This window comes from Ambystoma mexicanum, chromosome 14 (genome assembly GCF_040938575.1).
Source record: "Ambystoma mexicanum isolate Mex_15411 chromosome 14, UKY_AmexF1_1, whole genome shotgun sequence".
NCBI classification, from domain to species: domain Eukaryota; kingdom Metazoa; phylum Chordata; class Amphibia; order Caudata; family Ambystomatidae; genus Ambystoma; species Ambystoma mexicanum.
The window spans coordinates 663,545,420-663,562,989 of record NC_090940.1 but is presented as its reverse complement, the minus strand read 5'-3'; the positions used below and the strand labels follow the sequence as shown (position 1 = coordinate 663,562,989).

The 17,570-nt window shown below is 49.2% G+C and overlaps 1 protein-coding gene across 5 annotated transcripts in view; it reads left to right on the top strand.

Annotated features, from left to right (window-relative positions):
• PPP1R36 (protein phosphatase 1 regulatory subunit 36) overlaps positions 1-17,570 on the top strand; it is a 383,705-nt gene that overhangs the window by 76,808 nt on the left and 289,327 nt on the right. For all 5 annotated transcript variants that reach the window (XM_069638208.1, XM_069638211.1, XM_069638210.1 and 2 more), the window contains one exon: positions 15,090-15,188. In XM_069638208.1, coding sequence (XP_069494309.1) covers positions 15,090-15,188 — 99 coding nt within the window. The remainder of the gene's footprint in view (positions 1-15,089; positions 15,189-17,570) is intronic.

Genomic DNA, 17,570 nt, shown 5'->3' with positions numbered 1-17,570 from the left:
ATATACCGTTACGAACAATAGTCATTGGGACAGTATTATTACAAAGAATACGGACAACAATCATAATCATAAACACTTACCGTCAAGACGGAATGGTCGCAGCTGGTCTGGACCTCCACAATTTGGAACAGTGACGCAACTAGGTCCATCCGCAGCACCCCTGCTGAAGGAAAGCAGGACGGAGAGCTCATCCTTACATATAAACAGGTGATCCTGCATGGGTAAACGTCTACGCACTACATTTTGTCACGAAAGGGCAGAGGGGAACTGTGACTCCACCACACGATCCTCACTGCCTCATTTTATCTCAGGAACAGGTCCAGCCTTCCGGGCCCACGACAAGACAGCAGTTGGGAAGAGAAGAGATCTGAGGGAGCCAACTCCGGGGAGGGTTCCAACCGTGCCCCAACACCCCCACAGAGACCAGGAGAGCGTAACACTCACAAACAGCCCTTAGGCATCGAGGTGCGTTTATATTTTCAAACAATAGTCTTCGAATATGTCCTCGTCACCGAAGACAGGCTTCAAGCAGTGTACAAACTGTGGGCCAAAAATGTCTATCGCAGACCCTCACCGCGTTTGTCTGTGGTGCTTGGGGTCAGGCCACAAGGTGGATGACTGTGGCTCATGTCAATCCATGATGGCCAAGGCTTTGCCGGAAAGGAAGGGGAAACTTGATGCAGGTAAGTTCTCTCATTGAAGACGATCGAGGTCCGCTTCACAACGCTTGTCATCCTCTTCTCATAAGAAGAGCAAAAAATGGTGTCACAGTCCTCGTCGTCTTCAACGCCATCAACTTCATCTGAGCTTTCAGTTCTCTCGAAGACTGCAAAACCTATGGCTGAACCAACCAAGTCATTCAAACCTATCCCTCAACCTGATTTCTTCAGGCAAATGAAGTCTATCTTCGAGGAAGATGAAGAGGAGGATCAGCCCCATTTTGGGTATGAGTATGGAATACCAAATGTTCCAGAATAACGGATTTCTGTAGAGTCTAAGATGAAAAATCTAGTAGAAACTCTTAAAGAAACCAGCAGTTGGGAAACATCACCAGAGACTGAATTGGGTAACCCAAAGGTAACTGGTTATGCTGATCCTTCATACAGATCTGTTATTTGTAAAGTGCCTGAGTATCTGGGGTGTTCAAAACCTGCATCTAGTGTGGAAACTGATTACCTCACGGATATCTTAGACAGTGGTCCGTTAAGGAGGCTGTGCTAACATTTCATGCAGCCTTAAGGGTGAGAGTCATGGAAAATTGGCTAAAGCCAGATTCCGTTCAATCTGTTAACAAATTGTTAACATACAAATACAGAACTACTTCTGTGGACCCTCCTTTTCTGAACATGCACCACACACCAGAAATCCTGGTTGTTCAAGCAGCAACAGTTGCTTCTAAAGCTGCAGCTTATCCTTCTACTCCGGCAGATACAGAGGATAGAAGAATTGACTCGTTTGGGAAAGAGAGTATTAAGTGCTGGGAGCATGGCACTAAAATCAGCAAATGCTACTAGTGCTTTACCTAAGTACACACACGCTCTTTGGGGTGTAGCTGCTCTTGCAGCAAAACACATTCCAGAGGGAGAGGAAAGGGAAGGCTTTTTAAGCTAGTAAAAGATGGAAGAGATGCTATGAGGTAGTCTTTTCAGTCCTGTCTAGATACAGTGGATTCAGTAAGCAGATACATGGCTGCAAGTACAATGCTTGAGTGTATGTCTTGGTTAAGGAAACCAGGATTTTCTGCAGATGTACAGGCATGTTTGCTTGACATGCTGTTTGACGGAACTTCTCTTTTTGGCGAAAAGGCTGATAGCAGCCTGGAGAAACTGCAAGCTTCTCAAGCTGCAGAAAAATCATTAGTGGCAGCAATCAGACAACCTCAATCTTCAGGTCAAGGATGGAGAGGACGTCTTTTTCATTTTTATTCCTCCGTCTCTAGAGGAAGAGGTCAATTCTCACAAAGGAGCCATAGAAGAGCACCTCCTGGATGCAAAGGTGAGGAGGAAGAACTCCCTGATCAACTCCCTCAGTTACCCACAGCTGCAAGTGCAGCTGCAAAATGACTCCCTCACCCACAAGTCTGTGGTAGGAGGCAGACTGTCACATCATCTCCGGAGTTGGCGAAGCATAGCTTCGAACGCATGGGTGCTTCAAACGGTAGCAGATGGTTACTGCCTTCCATTCCTAAAGAAACGTTGCGATTTCCCCCTGAAAACCGGTTCAGCATTGGTTCCAGATCCGCTTCTTCAACAGGAGATTCTTATCCTGTTGGAGAAGGGTGCAATAGCATTTGTACCTGCAGCTTAGAGAAACCAGGATTGGTATTCTCCCTACTTTCTAATTCCAAAGAAGGACGGAGGAGGGCAACCCATCCTGGACTTGAGATGCTTGAACAAGTTCCTCAGGAAGGACAAGTTCAAGATGGTAACTCTTTCCCAAATCCTTCAGGCCCTTGGACTCCAGGATTGGTTGGTGTCATTGGACCTTCAGGATGTTTACTTTCATGTGCCAATCCATCTCAAGCACAGAAAGTACCTGAGGTTTGCAGTTGGTGGTTCTCATTATCAGTTTTGGGTTCTGCCATTCGGGCTAACCTCAGCCCGAGGTTCTTCATCAAGCTTATGGCAGTGGTGGAAGCAAGTCTGAGGAGGGAGGGGATTCACATCTACTACTTCCTGGACAACTGGTTGATCAGGGCTTGTTCTCCCAAACAGTCTCAGAGTGATCTCAATTGCATCGGCCACTTCCTCCAGGAGCTGGGCTTCTCCTTGAACTTCAAGAAGTTCCACTTGCGCCTTCACAGACGCTTCAATTCATTGGAGCAGTCCTGGATTCAGTCTCGGGAAAAGTTTTGCCACCTGTGTTAAGGGCTCAACATCTCTTGCAGTTGGTCCTAAAATTCCAAAGTGCCCAATGTCTTCCGGCCTACGACTTCCTAAGGTTGCTCGGCCTCATGGCATCCTGCATTTTTCTGGTGCCAGAAGTCCGCCTGAGAATGAGATCCCTTCAGTGGGCTCTTAGATCCCAGTGGTCTCAATTCTCCAGCAGAATGACAGACCTTCTTCAGGTCCCAACAAAGGTCGCCCAGGATCTTCTGTGGTGGGCTTGCAGAGAGAATGCGATGAGAGGAGAACCCTTTTGGCAACCATGGCCGGAGACGAAAGTTGTGACAGAGCCCTCCCACACAGGTTGGGCAGCGCACATGAGAGATCTTTCAATAAGCGGACACTGGTCTCAGTCAGAGTGTTACGCAGCTGTTGGTCGTGCAGAGTATGGGCTATCCCTCTGTTCCCAAGTATCAGACTGACAATCACGGAAATACCGCCAGAGTGATGCTTGGGGCCAAAGAAGGTAGTCCGTAAAGCCAGGACTCAGGAACAACCGGAAGAACCCCTGGAGCGCTGCAAAGGAAGGGATAAGGTTATGTAACTGTACAGTATGTAGTATTCTTAGTGAAAACAACCAGGGCACTAAATACCTGTGAGGACTGGAGCGTTATCTCAGAGAATCGAAAGTAAGCGTTAGCCAGTTGTTCAGAACGGGGCAGCGGGTCCGAGCAGGCGTGGCAGCAGAGATGGGCAGGTAACCACCTAAGACAGGACCGGAGTCCTGACGTAACACATGAAACGTAGAGAGTACCAAAGCAGTCCGAGGGACTAAACACAAGGCAGTCCGTAGGGCAGAGCGTAGGTCGGCATCAGTGGATCCAAATTCCAAGGTAGCAAAGGGGCAAGACACAAGCAATCCGTTGGGCAAAAATAGTTCGTCAACCAATAGTCCAAAGTTCCAAAGCAGACAAGAGTTAGGCACTGAGCAATCCGTATAACAAAGCCGAGGTCAGATGAAGTGAGGAGTCTTGAAACGAAGAGTAAGCAACACGTGATCCAGATAGAACAGCTGTGAAGCAACGCTTTCCGTAACCGGACTCCTTTTATCCATGGAGAGGAAACACGTGACCACTATCACGTGACACGTATACCCAAGCATTGAGAATTGCTAGGCAACGAGTCACGTGTTCCGAGCCGCGCTAGGTCGCGCAGTCCTCCGTGCGTTTCTGTGATGAAGCCTCCAGTTCGCTTGCCACAAACATGAAGGGCGATAGACTCCAGCCCTGCCGAGCATGCCACGCCTTGCCCCATAGCGTGACACCTGATGAGGTGATAAGGTACCCCTGTCGGGACGTGTGTGTTTGGGTGTTGGTTGAGAAGAGGCTGTGGACGTGGAGGGGCGTGCCTTAGTAGGACGAGTCGTAGCTCGTGCGGGGAGCGGTGTGACAGAATCCCCCCGCAACGGCCCACGACCCCGTGGGCTAGTCGGGTTGTCCCTATGGAACTGTGACACCAGAAGAGGGGCCTGGACGTCATGGGAGGGAACCCAGGATCGGTCCTCGGGACCATAACCCAGCCAGTCCACCAGGTACTGTAGGCGGCCCCTATGGAATCGGGACCCGAGGATGGCACTGACCTCATAAACGTCCTGGGAAGCCACAGAGACAGGGGCGGGAGGAACAAGGATGCGAGTGGAAGCAAGGAATGGCTTAAGGAGGGAGACATGGAAAACCGGGTGGATCCGCCAAGCACGCGGAACAGACAGACGCAGGGCCACAGGATTAAGTATTCTGACGATCCGATAGGGGCCCACAAAGCGGGGCAACAGCTTGCGACAACCAGGGATTCGCAAGTGTCTGGTCGACAACCATACCCGATCGCCCACATGATACACCGGTGCCTCGGCCCGCTTACGGTCTGCTTTGACCTTCATCACCGACTGAGCCTCGTGGAGGTGGACCAGTGTTTGTGCATGGACACCTGCTAGATCACGCACGCAGGCGTTAGCGGCAGGAGTGACAGAGGAGAAATCAGGGAGCGGTAGGGCGCGAGGATGTTGTCCATACAGAGAGTAGAAAGGGGAGAACCCAGTGGCCGAATGACGTGAGTTATTGTATGCGAACTCAGCCAGATAGAGCAGCTTGAACCAGGAGTCCTGGTACTGAAGGGACAGACAGCGCAGGTACTGCTCTAGGGCTTGGTTAACCCTCTCCGTCTGCCCATCGCTTTCAGGGTGGTACGCCGAAGAGAAGCGGGCATCGATCTTCAGGAGTCCGGTAAGAGCACGCCAGAAGCAGGACGTGAACTGGGATCCCCGGTCTGATATAATGACATGTGGTAAACCGAAAAGACAGAAAACCGTTTTGAAGAACAGGCGAGCCAGTGTTGGGGCCGACGGGATGCCTGTGCAGGGAATGAAACAGGCCATTTTGGTATATGAGTCGACGATAACCCGTATGGTATCGTAACCCTGTCTGCGAGGTAGATCAGTTATGAGGTCCATAGAGATGGTGTGCCACGGCCTGGGAGGTATGGGTAATGGTAGGAGTAACCCCAATGGCCGTCCTCTACGTGTTTTGCATTGTGCGCATATAGAACATGTGTTTACATAGTTTTCTATGTCCTTTCTCATGGATGGCCACCAGCACCAGCGTTGTAATAATTCAAGGGTGCGTTGTTGCCCGGATTGGCCATTTATGGCCGCATCGTGCGACCATGCCAGTGCCTGGTTGCGTGCATCGCATGTAGGAAGGAATAGTTTGCCCTGAATGAAAGGTAGCCCGTCCTGGAGAGTTATGTCCCATTCCGTGAGTGTATGAGGATGTTGAGAAACCCATTCTCTAATGGCAGTGAGCATGAGTGGCGAGGGTGTACACAAGCAAACAACATGGCTTTTCCCTAATAATGTGTCTGGAAATGTAACCAAGGATTCACCACCGGGAGATCGGGACAAAGCGTCAGCCTTGCCATTGATGTGGCCTGGTCTATGTTTAACAACAAAATCGAAGGCAGCAAAAAACAAGTGCCAGCGTACCTGCCGGCTGTTTACGCACTTCAGGGAGGCCAGGTCTTGCAGGTTTTTGTGGTCTGTATAAACCACCGTTTGGTGCTTTGCCCCCATGAGATGATGTCGCCATGTCTGGAGGGCGTCCTTGATGGCCAGCAGCTCTTTCTCGGTTACAGTGTAGTGAGTTTCGGCTGTTGTGAACTTCCGAGAGTGATAGGCCACCGGATGTAACCGACCCGTGGCTGGACATGGCTGGGACAACACCGCACCTAGTGCAAACGAAGAGGCGTCTGCTTCCAGGACGTAGGGGAGGTCGGGATCGGGGTGTTGTAGGACCGGGGCAGAAGTAAACCTGGATTTGAGTGTCTCGAATGCCCTTTGCTGCATAGGGGTCCAAGAGTACGGGACAAGAGGACTGGTCAAAGCGGTCAATGGAGAAACGATGGAAGAGAAGCCGGCGATGAACCGTCGGTAGAAATTAGCAAAACCAAGAAAGGACTGAAGTTGTTTAATGTTAGTCGGAGTCGGCCATTCCATGACAGCGCGAACCTTGGACTGGTTCATGGACAGGCCTCCAGGGGAGATGTGAAAACCTAGGAACTCTACTTCCTTTGAATGGAAAGTGCATTTCTCCAGCTTGGCGAACAGGGCGTTCGCCTTAAGGCGAGAGAGGACCTCTCTGACGTGACCAATGTGTTCCTCTAACGAGGGTGAAAAAACCAATATATCGTCCAGGTATACCACTACGTACGTATCCAAGATGTCAGAGAATACGTCATTGATAAACCGCTGGAAAGTTGCGGGAGCGTTACAAAGCCCAAAGGGCATTACGGTGTACTCAAATAACCCCTGCCGAGAACAGAAGGCCGTCTTCCACTCATCCCCAAGTCGCATACGGATCAGGTTGTATGCCCCTCTTAAGTCCAACTTGGTGAAAACGGTAGCCCTTGTTAATCTGTCCAACAGTGTGGAGATGAGGGGGAGAGGGTACCTGTTTTTTATAGTAACGGCATTCAACTTCCTGTAGTCCACACATGGACGCAAATCGCCTTCCCTTTTTGGCACGAAAAATATCGGGCTGGCAGCAGGGGAACTCGATGGACGGATGTGACCCAATTGCAACGCCTGCTGGATGTATTCATTGAGGGCCTGCTCCTCTGATGGGGACAATGAGTAGATCCTCCCCCTGGGTATAGGTGCATCCGGAACCAAATCAATCGGACAGTCGTATGGTCTATGTGGGGGTAGACCCTCCGCCTTGGCTTTATCAAATACCATGTGGAATTCGTGGTATTCGATGGGGATATTAGCCAGGATGGCCCCCACAGTATATGAAGGCCCAGTCTCTGAGGTTACGTCAGTAATGCGAGTAGAGGCCATGGCGCCCAGGATAGTGGCAGGAGAGGAGAGCGTATCACCATCCACAAGACAAAACTGCTGACACACCTCTGATTCGAACGTGACCTGTCCTGTCCCCCAGTTAATCAACGGGTTGTGTTGCCGTAACCAGGGTACTCCCAAAATGACACCGAATTGAGGTGTGGTGATAAGGTCAAACGACATGATTTCCCTGTGGGTGCTCTGAATCAATACTTCCAAGGGCGCGGTCTGAAACTGAATGGGGCCGGACGACAAGGACTTGCCGTCCACAGCATGTACGGGTTCCGGGTGTTCTTTCCTGACCAGGGGTAGGTTGAGACGATGGGCCAAGGCAATATCAATAAAACAACCTGTGGCCCCAGAGTCAATTACAATTTGGACCACATGTGCGATCTCCTTGGTGGGTTTCATAAGGGCCTGGACTATTACTGGTCTGACAGGGCCAAAGGCGGGTTCAGAGGGGTTTGAAGACAGGCTCGCCGGTGCCCCCTGTATCATGGGCGAGCCCTCTGAAAACTCGGGGTTTTGTTCTTAGGGCGTCGGGGGCATTCCCTTACATAGTGCCCGTTTAACCCGCAATAAAAACAGGCGTTATCCGCCCTCCGGCGTTCACGCTCGGACGGTGTTATTGGGCTTCGGATACCACCAATTTGCATGGGTTCGGAAGGGGTGGTAGAAGAGGCCTGACCGGACTGGCTAGTGAACATTGTTTCTGTCCTTCTCTCGGATCTCCTTGCATCTATCTGTAAAGCGAGATCCACCAGATCCGAGAACACAGAGGGAAGGGCAGGAACTACTGAAAGCGCATCTTTCATGGAGTTACATAAACCACGGTAGAACACAATCGCCTTTTTCTCCTCCGGCCAGGAAGTGTCGGCGGCGAGCTGGTTATATCGAGCAATGTATTCAATCAATGATAGTTTACCCTGTGTTAGGTCCAGGAGTTCTAGGTCCCTCGATTGAACTTTATGGTGTGTATTAAAGACCTTGGCCATTTCCGATGTAAGAAGGTCAAAATCATACAGAGCGGGATGATCGCTTTCCAACATTGGGTTTGCCCAGGTGGCCGCCACCCCAGATAAATGTGACAGAAGAAATGCGGCCTTTGTGACTGAATCGGGGAAAGCCAAGGGTCTGCACAAGAAGTGGAGTTTACATTGATTAATGAAGGTACGGTATTTCCGAGGGTCCCCCTGGTAGCGTTCTGGGGCAGCAAGAGGAACGGGTGTCGGAAACAACATAGGAGTGGGTGCAGAGGCCGGGATAGGTGCTGGCTGATCCGAGGGACCGGAGTCCCCGAATTCGGTGTCTGGGGGTAATGGGTAACGTGTGCTCTGTAAGGCGTCAAGACGGTCGTGTATGGCTGTTGTGGCGGCGGCCATGTCGGTCCTGAGGGCCGCTACTGCTTGCATCAAAGCGGTCACTGGGTCCCCGGTGGAGGGATTCATACTCTGGATGACCAAGAAGGCTTCACAGTCTGTTACGCAGCTGTTGGTCGTGCAGAGTATGGGCTATCCCTCTGTTCCCAAGTATCAGACTGACAATCACGGAAATACCGCCAGAGTGATGCTTGGGGCCAAAGAAGGTAGTCCGTAAAGCCAGGACTCAGGAACAACCGGAAGAACCCCTGGAGCGCTGCAAAGGAAGGGATAAGGTTATGTAACTGTACAGTATGTAGTATTCTTAGTGAAAACAACCAGGGCACTAAATACCTGTGAGGACTGGAGCGTTATCTCAGAGAATCGAAAGTAAGCGTTAGCCAGTTGTTCAGAACGGGGCAGCGGGTCCGAGCAGGCGTGGCAGCAGAGATGGGCAGGTAACCACCTAAGACAGGACCGGAGTCCTGACGTAACACATGAAACGTAGAGAGTACCAAAGCAGTCCGAGGGACTAAACACAAGGCAGTCCGTAGGGCAGAGCGTAGGTCGGCATCAGTGGATCCAAATTCCAAGGTAGCAAAGGGGCAAGACACAAGCAATCCGTTGGGCAAAAATAGTTCGTCAACCAATAGTCCAAAGTTCCAAAGCAGACAAGAGTTAGGCACTGAGCAATCCGTATAACAAAGCCGAGGTCAGATGAAGTGAGGAGTCTTGAAACGAAGAGTAAGCAACACGTGATCCAGATAGAACAGCTGTGAAGCAACGCTTTCCGTAACCGGACTCCTTTTATCCATGGAGAGGAAACACGTGACCACTATCACGTGACACGTATACCCAAGCATTGAGAATTGCTAGGCAACGAGTCACGTGTTCCGAGCCGCGCTAGGTCGCGCAGTCCTCCGTGCGTTTCTGTGATGAAGCCTCCAGTTCGCTTGCCACAAACATGAAGGGCGATAGACTCCAGCCCTGCCGAGCATGCCACGCCTTGCCCCATAGCGTGACACCTGATGAGGTGATAAGGTACCCCTGTCGGGACGTGTGTGTTTGGGTGTTGGTTGAGAAGAGGCTGTGGACGTGGAGGGGCGTGCCTTAGTAGGACGAGTCGTAGCTCGTGCGGGGAGCGGTGTGACACAGAGTCCATACTCTATATCAACCTGTGGGAGCTGAGGGCAATCAGACTAGCGCTGATGGCCTTCCGGCCCTCAATACAGGGGAGAAGTGCCCTGATAATGTCGGACAACACAGTGGCCATGCATTACCTCAACGAGCGAGGGGGTATGGGGTCACTGCCCCTGTGCAGAGAGGCAATGCAGCTCTGGTTCTGGGCACTGAGAGAAGGAATCACTCTTCTGGCAGTTCATCTTGCCGGAGAAAAGAACACGGTGGCAGACGTTCTGAGCAGGCAGAGCATGACCTCCCACGAGTGGGGACTAGCTCAGGAAGTCCTTCTGGAAATCTTCACCCTTTGGGGAACCCCTCAAGTGGATCTGTTTGCGACCAGTGTCAACCTGACGTGCAAGCTGTTCTGCTCCAGGGAATTTCCCCGAAGAGGAGCTCCAGGGGACACGTTCATGGTGGATTGTGAGTTTCCACTTCTGTACACGTTTCTGCCAATCCCCGTCATTTCTCATGTCATCAGGAGGTTGAGGAAGTTCGGGAAAACCATGATACTCATTGCTCCGGACTGGGCCAGGAGAACGGACCTTCGGGAACTGGCCATCTGCCTCCTATTTGTCTTCCCCAAAGAGAGGACCTACTCTCGCAAGAGGGAGGTCTCATTCTTCACCCAGAGATCAGGACTCTCAGTCTTCACGCCTGGTGTCTGAAAAGGTGAGATATAAGGAAAGGGACCTTCCAGAAGAATTAATGGAAGTGTTGCTTTCGGCTAGGAGACCAGTAACCAAATTACTGTACCGCTGCCATTGGAATAGATTTTGCAGCTGGTGCAGGGACATAAAATGGACCCCTTCACATGAAAGCTTGCCCATGTCTGTTCTTTCTTGCTTCATCTGCTCTTCTGAACACCTGTGAAGACCTGATCTCAAATCTTGACACTAATACTCCCTCTGTCCTCATCTCCTTGACCTCTCCTCTGCCTTTGACACGGTTAACCACAATATCCTGATCGCACGTCTCTGTGACACCCTGGGAATCACAGGTCAGGCTCTGGCATGATTAATCTCCTCTCTCTCTCCGACCGCCTATCCCAGGTGGAACTCGGAGCCTTTCTTTTGACTACTGCTCTATCATCCTGTGGCATTCCCCAGGGTTCTAACCTCTCCCCCTGGTTCTTCAACGTCTATATGGCTGCCTTGTGATTGCCACTTTCACCTCTAACTTCCAGTGTTTTGCGGATGACACGCAACTATCTTTCAGGCTACCCTCAGCTGCCTCCTCCTCCTCGCTCATATCTGACTGTCTGTCCGCTATTCATTCATGGTGTGCTGCAAACGACCTCTGCCTCAACGTCAGTAAGACAGAGATCGTTCGCATTGGGACCCCTGATCCCGCTTTTCCATTTTCACTCTGGCCGGCCTCCCTTGGCCCTGCGCCAGCACCCACCTGCGAGGCAATAAACCGCAGGGTCATCTTAGACTCCACTCTCTCCTTCTCCTCTCACATCTGACATCTCTAAAAAGTCTAACTATCAGCTACACCTCCTCACTTTCCCCCAGCGCCTCACTGTCTCTAGAGCCTTGGTTCTCTCTAGGCTGGACTATTGCAACAGCTTCCAACTCATCCAGAACAGAACCACAAGACATATCCTTGGCCTCAAGCCCAGGGATCGTATCTCTCCGGCCCTGAAATCCCTTCACTGGCTCCCCGTGGCTGCAAGGATCAAGTTCCAAGACCCTCTGAATTGTCCACAAGGCTTTCTGGGGCTTGGGACCTACCTACCTGCAACACTGACTACCTAGATACAGTCCCTCACAAGCCCCCCGCTCATCTACCTCCAACCTTCTGTGAGTTAGCTGGTTCTCCAAGCAGAGATTTGGAGGGAGATCCCTATCCTCAGCAGGTGCCTCCCTCTGGAATAGCCTCCCTGCCACCCTCCGTCTTGAGCCTGATCTTCCTAAGTTGCAGAAAATCCTCAAGACCTTCCTCTTCTCCTCTTCCTTTGCTCTCCCTCTACCCTGCTAACCTAGCTCTCTGCTCTCTCCATCTCTCCCTCCACTTCCTCACAGCTTGCTGACTGGCCGCCTGGTGTACCTCAGAGTCTCACCAGTCCCGGGCACCCCGCCAGTCCTCTATCACACTTGCTTCAGGGCCCTACACCCACCTTCACGGCACTTAGAAGTAACCCAAGAGAGTGGCTCTCTCTGCACTTACCCCAGTCTCCAGGGACTGGGTGCACTTGGACCTCCCCCTCGCTGTTACCGTCTATGCACTTGCATGATCCAAATGCAACATGCCTGAAGATCGTCTGTCTGTTCTCCCCTGTCTTCTGCCCTTAAATTGCACTGGTAAAACTGCAGAATCGCCGTCATGCCTATTTGCTGTGTCTCAATTGTTAAATCTGTGTTGCGCACGTACTCTACTGTCTCAGAACTGAACGACTGTTGTTTTTTCCCTTATTCCCACCCTCCTTGAGCTCTTTGAAACACTATCTGTGTATAGGCGCTATATAAATAAACAATACAATACAATACAATACAATCTATCTCATTCTGGATTGCAAGTGGCCACGGTGAAGGGTTACTTAGCGGCACTATCTATCTTTACGAGATCTCCAGATGAGGGATTGTATTTCAAAGTGCCAATTGTGATACAATTTCTTAAAGGCTTAACAAACTTGTTTTCTGCCGACTCCCTTCATTGTGCCATCATGGGATTTAAATCTAGTACTAAGATGTCTTATGGGAGATCCATGTGAGCCCTTATGTTTGTGCCCTTTAAGAATGCTCACCATGAAAACAGCCTTTTTAGTAGCTATCACTTCTGCCCGTAGGATAAGTCTTCCAAACAACCTTTCATGTCTTTTTTTCCAACGACAAGGTCATTCTAAGTGTTAAGTAATTTTTCCTTCCGAAAGCTGTGTTAGAATTTCATCTTGCACAACGTATCGTGTTACCATCTTTTTACCCACCTCCTCATCCATCAAAGGAGGAGGAGAGACTACAGTGCGTGGACTCTAAGAGGGTACTAAGCTACTACATTAGAAGAACGCCAAGTATTAAGAACGGCAAGTATTATTCAAGATGATCAGTTTTTCATTGGTTATGCCGGTCAAGGATTAGGCTTGGCGGTCACAAAACAAACAATCTCTAGATGGATTGTCATATGCATAACAGAAAGTTACTCTTTGTCAGGCAAAGACTCGCCCAAAGGTTTGAGGGCGCATTCCACTAGAGGGGTGGCTGCTTTCTCAGATCTGGAAAGAGGTGTACCACTGAGGGACATTTGCAGAGCGGCAACCTGGAAGTCCCTGAATACTTTCAGTACATTTTACTGTGTAGATTCTTTGTCAGGAGAGGAAGTGAAATTTGGCAAAGCCGTCCTTCATAGTATAACCAAATAGGCAAATCCTTGGCACCCCCCTCCTAAGTCAAACTGTTGTGGGAGTCTATCAAAGATGAGGAATACATGGGAGGAAACAATCCATTCACAGAACAAGTTATTTGCCTGTGGTAACGTTCTTTCGACTGGATGTTTCTCCCACGCATTCCTCATCGCCCTCCCATCCATCCCCTCCTGCTTGCCTAGAATGTCTGTGTCTTACACCTTCATTTCTTTCAATGTCAAGATAGTCTGCTCCTATGACACAGAATGCAAATTAAAGGTGGGAAACAACTAAGAACTGAGGTAAAGGTCTGCACGCGTGCTTCGTATACCAGCATCAACGTCACAAGGGACGCTATGGAGGCCATCGAGGACCAAGTCTCGATGCTGCACGATCCTATGAAAAAAATGTGCCGAAGCAAGCTACAAGCAGACTTGAATATATCAAACATGAGGAATATGTGTCAGGAACATCCAGTCGAAAGAACATTAACACGGGTAAGTAACTTGTTTCTCTCTTTCCCGAGCACTTGTTCAAAAATCAAAGCAATGGTAGTCCTCCCAAGTATCCTTCCTGGAAATCCAAATGTCTCACTCACAAAACACAAGTTCATAAACCAAGGCAATTGTTTTCCTTGGATGCAAAGCAATTACCACCATATTACTTATTCTTCCAATGGAATTCATTTGTCAGGATAGGAAAGCAACTACCTTTGGTGATGCAACAGTTTGTCAAAATGATAATAGAGTTAACAAATTCTTTCCACCACACCTTTTTGCCACAACCACACTTCTTGAAAACATCTTCTTCTTTCCTGGTATAGTCGCCTGCCAGGACTATCCACAACTGATTCCTTTCCTGCATTACACACCTGCCAGGAAGAAAACTCCTACAACTAAAATTGGTCTTCGTGGCACTATTTGTTCCAAGGTTCTCCACACCATTATCCCATGTGATGAACAATGGCTGTCTCTTTTGATAGTCTCTTGACTTTGGGCAATTTGGGTTACAGGTTTCCCCAAACTGGAAACTCAAGAAAGGGGAATTGTGCCCAAGTTGCCTCTTGACTGTTTCTTTACAGCCTCCTGGCTGTTGACAATGCGAGTTACAGCTTTCCCCAAGTTGGTATCCCATCAAGGGGGAATTGCGCCCTTGTCGCCTCTTTACTTTGTGTTCCGTATTCAAAATCATTGCTTATTGCCAAATATCCTGCTCTGAGTGCCCCAGGGTAACCTTTAACTTCAGTTCAACTCACCAGTCTCCGAATGGCATCGCTGCTTTACTTTCTGCTGCTGCAGCAGACCTTCTGTGCTCTGCCCACTGTATTGCCAGCCCCCGCGCAATTTCAGTAGTCTCCACTGATCTTCTCTGGAGCAGTGCCAGCTCAGTTTGGCCTCCGCGTCTTCCCTCATACCGAGGTAACTCACGTCGGGTTGGGAGCATGTCTCCCATACGGCTGGGCTTTTTTTTCCGTTACCATCCACAACGCTGCTTCCTGGTGCGCACACTCTGACAACAAGCCATCACATATTCTGGTATCATGGAAATATCTCCCTCTGAGGAAGACAAATACTGCATCACTCCCAACTGAGTCCTCCTATTACATTGGTGCCCTTCTTCTCCCAGGTGATCCTCCTGGCTAATACCACCCCCAGAATTAGGATCAGGTAGCGGCTGCCTCACCCGGCCACCTGGGAGGAGACGTTAGGTAGGGTCTTTGTGAGGATTCATCACACTCCAAACTCCAAATATTATCTGTCAGAGATGCTTCAACCCCAAAATAAAGTCTTACACTGATGTCATTGAACATTACAGAAACTATCATCTTAGACCTTAAACGCAGGAGCCATGTTTTGCAACCTGCATTTTCCTGCATAAAAGGCTGGTGTCAAAGTGCATGTTATATGTTACCACATGGTTTAAGATATTATTATGACCATATTGTGTTTTTAGAGATTGATGTTTAAAAATTGTTTATCATTTACTTCCACTAGAAGCCAGCAGTTGGACGACTTCCTAATGGCACTCGTCTTCTACCTTTCCTGTTATTTAGAAAAGATCGTCCTGGACAAAAAACCCAAGTCTCTCGTGATGTAAGTACCCATCATTACGTTTTTGCAACATTTGTTTTCCTTGGTTTGTGATTCTATTTGCTTTCGTTGGTTTATTTTTCAGTCCCATTGAAATTCAATTGATCTTCTTGTGATGGCGTTGGCACCAAATAACAGTAAGAAAAACAGAGATTCCTGCTAGGGACAGAACTTTAGTATTGTTGGGAATATACTAATTTGTCATGGTCTGTAATGCAGAGTTTCCATTGGTTCAGATTATGTCAAAGCTTTCTATCAATTACTGTTTGCTGTTCATAGTAAGTCTCCCTAATAGGGCAGGTGTATGCTTGGATGTGTGCCTCTTGCTCACTGTACCCAGGGATTTAAGATGTGCCTCAGCGATAAGGCCCAAGAGTGCCGAAACACGTCTAGGGCAATGGCATTTCTATACAGAGGGAATGTGACCTACCAGTTTGAGCTGTGCTTGGTCGTAGCACAAAAACTACTGCAGTTTGTGATTCACCATGATCTGTAATTGCTTATTTTGACCAAAGTAATTATGGAATGTATCTATCCTTTTCTGTTACTCATCGTGAAGAAGGTAGTCGACATGTTTCATGTCATATGGAAGGTTTGGGATTTCCAACATTCCTCAGGACAGGCAACACGTTGTTATTAGTCATTTGTACAGCACATCATCTTGATCATAAGAAGTACAGGCCAATTTTACAAGCAGCTGCCAAATTGAATCTATTACATCCTCACATGAAGGGAACTCTGAAGGAAGGGCTTGCTTCCCATTTCTTATACTTTTTGCAAAACAATTGAGATGAGGAAGAGCACAGGAGTAATGCAGAGCACTAAAGCTGCAGAGCTAGAGATGCACTCTAGTGGTTGGATGGATTTGATAGGTGCTGGGACATTTAAAATCCTGGCACCGCAACGAAGAAGAAAATCCGAGAGAAGCTCATAAAGGCCTGCAGCAGAAGACGCTGTGGAGAGGAGGCCAAGCCAGAGCGAGTGCCGGGGAGCAGACGTGACACCGGCAGATGGAGGAGGTGCCCAGCTGGAGAAACCAAAGACTGCAGAGAACGCTGAAACAGCCACAAGATACCGGTGAGCCCAGAGAGGGGATGTGGGATACTGGGGTGCTTTGCAGCATAAGCCACACACTGAGGAAAGACCAAGGCATTCGCAAGGTGAACGAGAACAAGGGAGCTCGGATGCCAAGAGTGTTACATAGTGGAACAGATGAAAGGGGGGGTCGAAGACCCCTTGGCTGCTGAGTCAAACTGGTATGTGTGGAGGAAGCTCTGGCAGGAGAGTATACCAGGTAACCTGTTGCGGGTCTGCGACTTACACCCAATTATAAAGCGAACATTGTTAAAACCCTGACAGGAGAGTATACCAGGCAACCTGTTGCGGATCTGGGACCTGCACCCAATTATAAAGTGAACATTGTGGAAGTCCTGGCAGGAGAGTATATCAGGCAATGTGATTGCGAGTCTGGGACCCGCACCCAATTGCGAATAACGTATAAGATGGAAGAAGCATAACCTCTTGAATGGGTGTAGTCCAGAGGACGAGAGCCATACCCCCTGGTCTGTAAAGTTGATGAGTTTGTAAGAATCAAAGAGAGATAGAAGACACATTGACTGTGTGATCCAGGGCAAGGGAACCATACGCCCTGGACTGGCAAACTGCATATTGTGAGAAAGCGAATTGTGACTGTGAAGTTGTGGTAATAAAGGAGAGAAAGGAAAACCCTTGAGTGTGTGAGATTCAGGGGAAGGGAACCATACCTCCTGAAATGGAAAGTTGAAAATAGTGAGGAAAGCACATTGAAGAAAATAAGGAAGTCCTGGCAGGAGAAGCTTCAGGTGAATTGATTGCAAGTCTGGGACCCACACCCAAATATATAATAGATGGTGAAATTAAATACATTATTGAATGTGTGTAAACCAGGGGAAATGAGAATCCTAACCCTGTGCTGGAAATGAGCATTCTGTGAAAAGGGCAAATGGGGGATACCCTGTATCATCCAATGAAGACATGACATCTCCCCAGAGGTTGTCTCCTCCCATGTGATCCTCCCTCATATAGCTGCCCTCAGGGTCAGGATCAGGTAGCGGCTGCCGTCCCCTGGCCACATGGGAGGCGGTCACTTCTGGGAAATCATTGATGACTTCATTGTATTCATCACAGAATCTCCCTTTCCACTGAGGGTATGAAACCAACCCTTTGACGTCCCAAACCTGTATGGCATATTGTGACATAGATCCAGTCCATCGTCTTTGCACTGATGGTAGGGCTCTTTCTTATACTTTTTGCAAAACAACTGAGGCGAGGAAGAGCATGGGAGTAATGCAGAGCACTAAAGCTGCAGAGCTAGAGACACACTCTAGTGGTTGGATGGATCTGAGG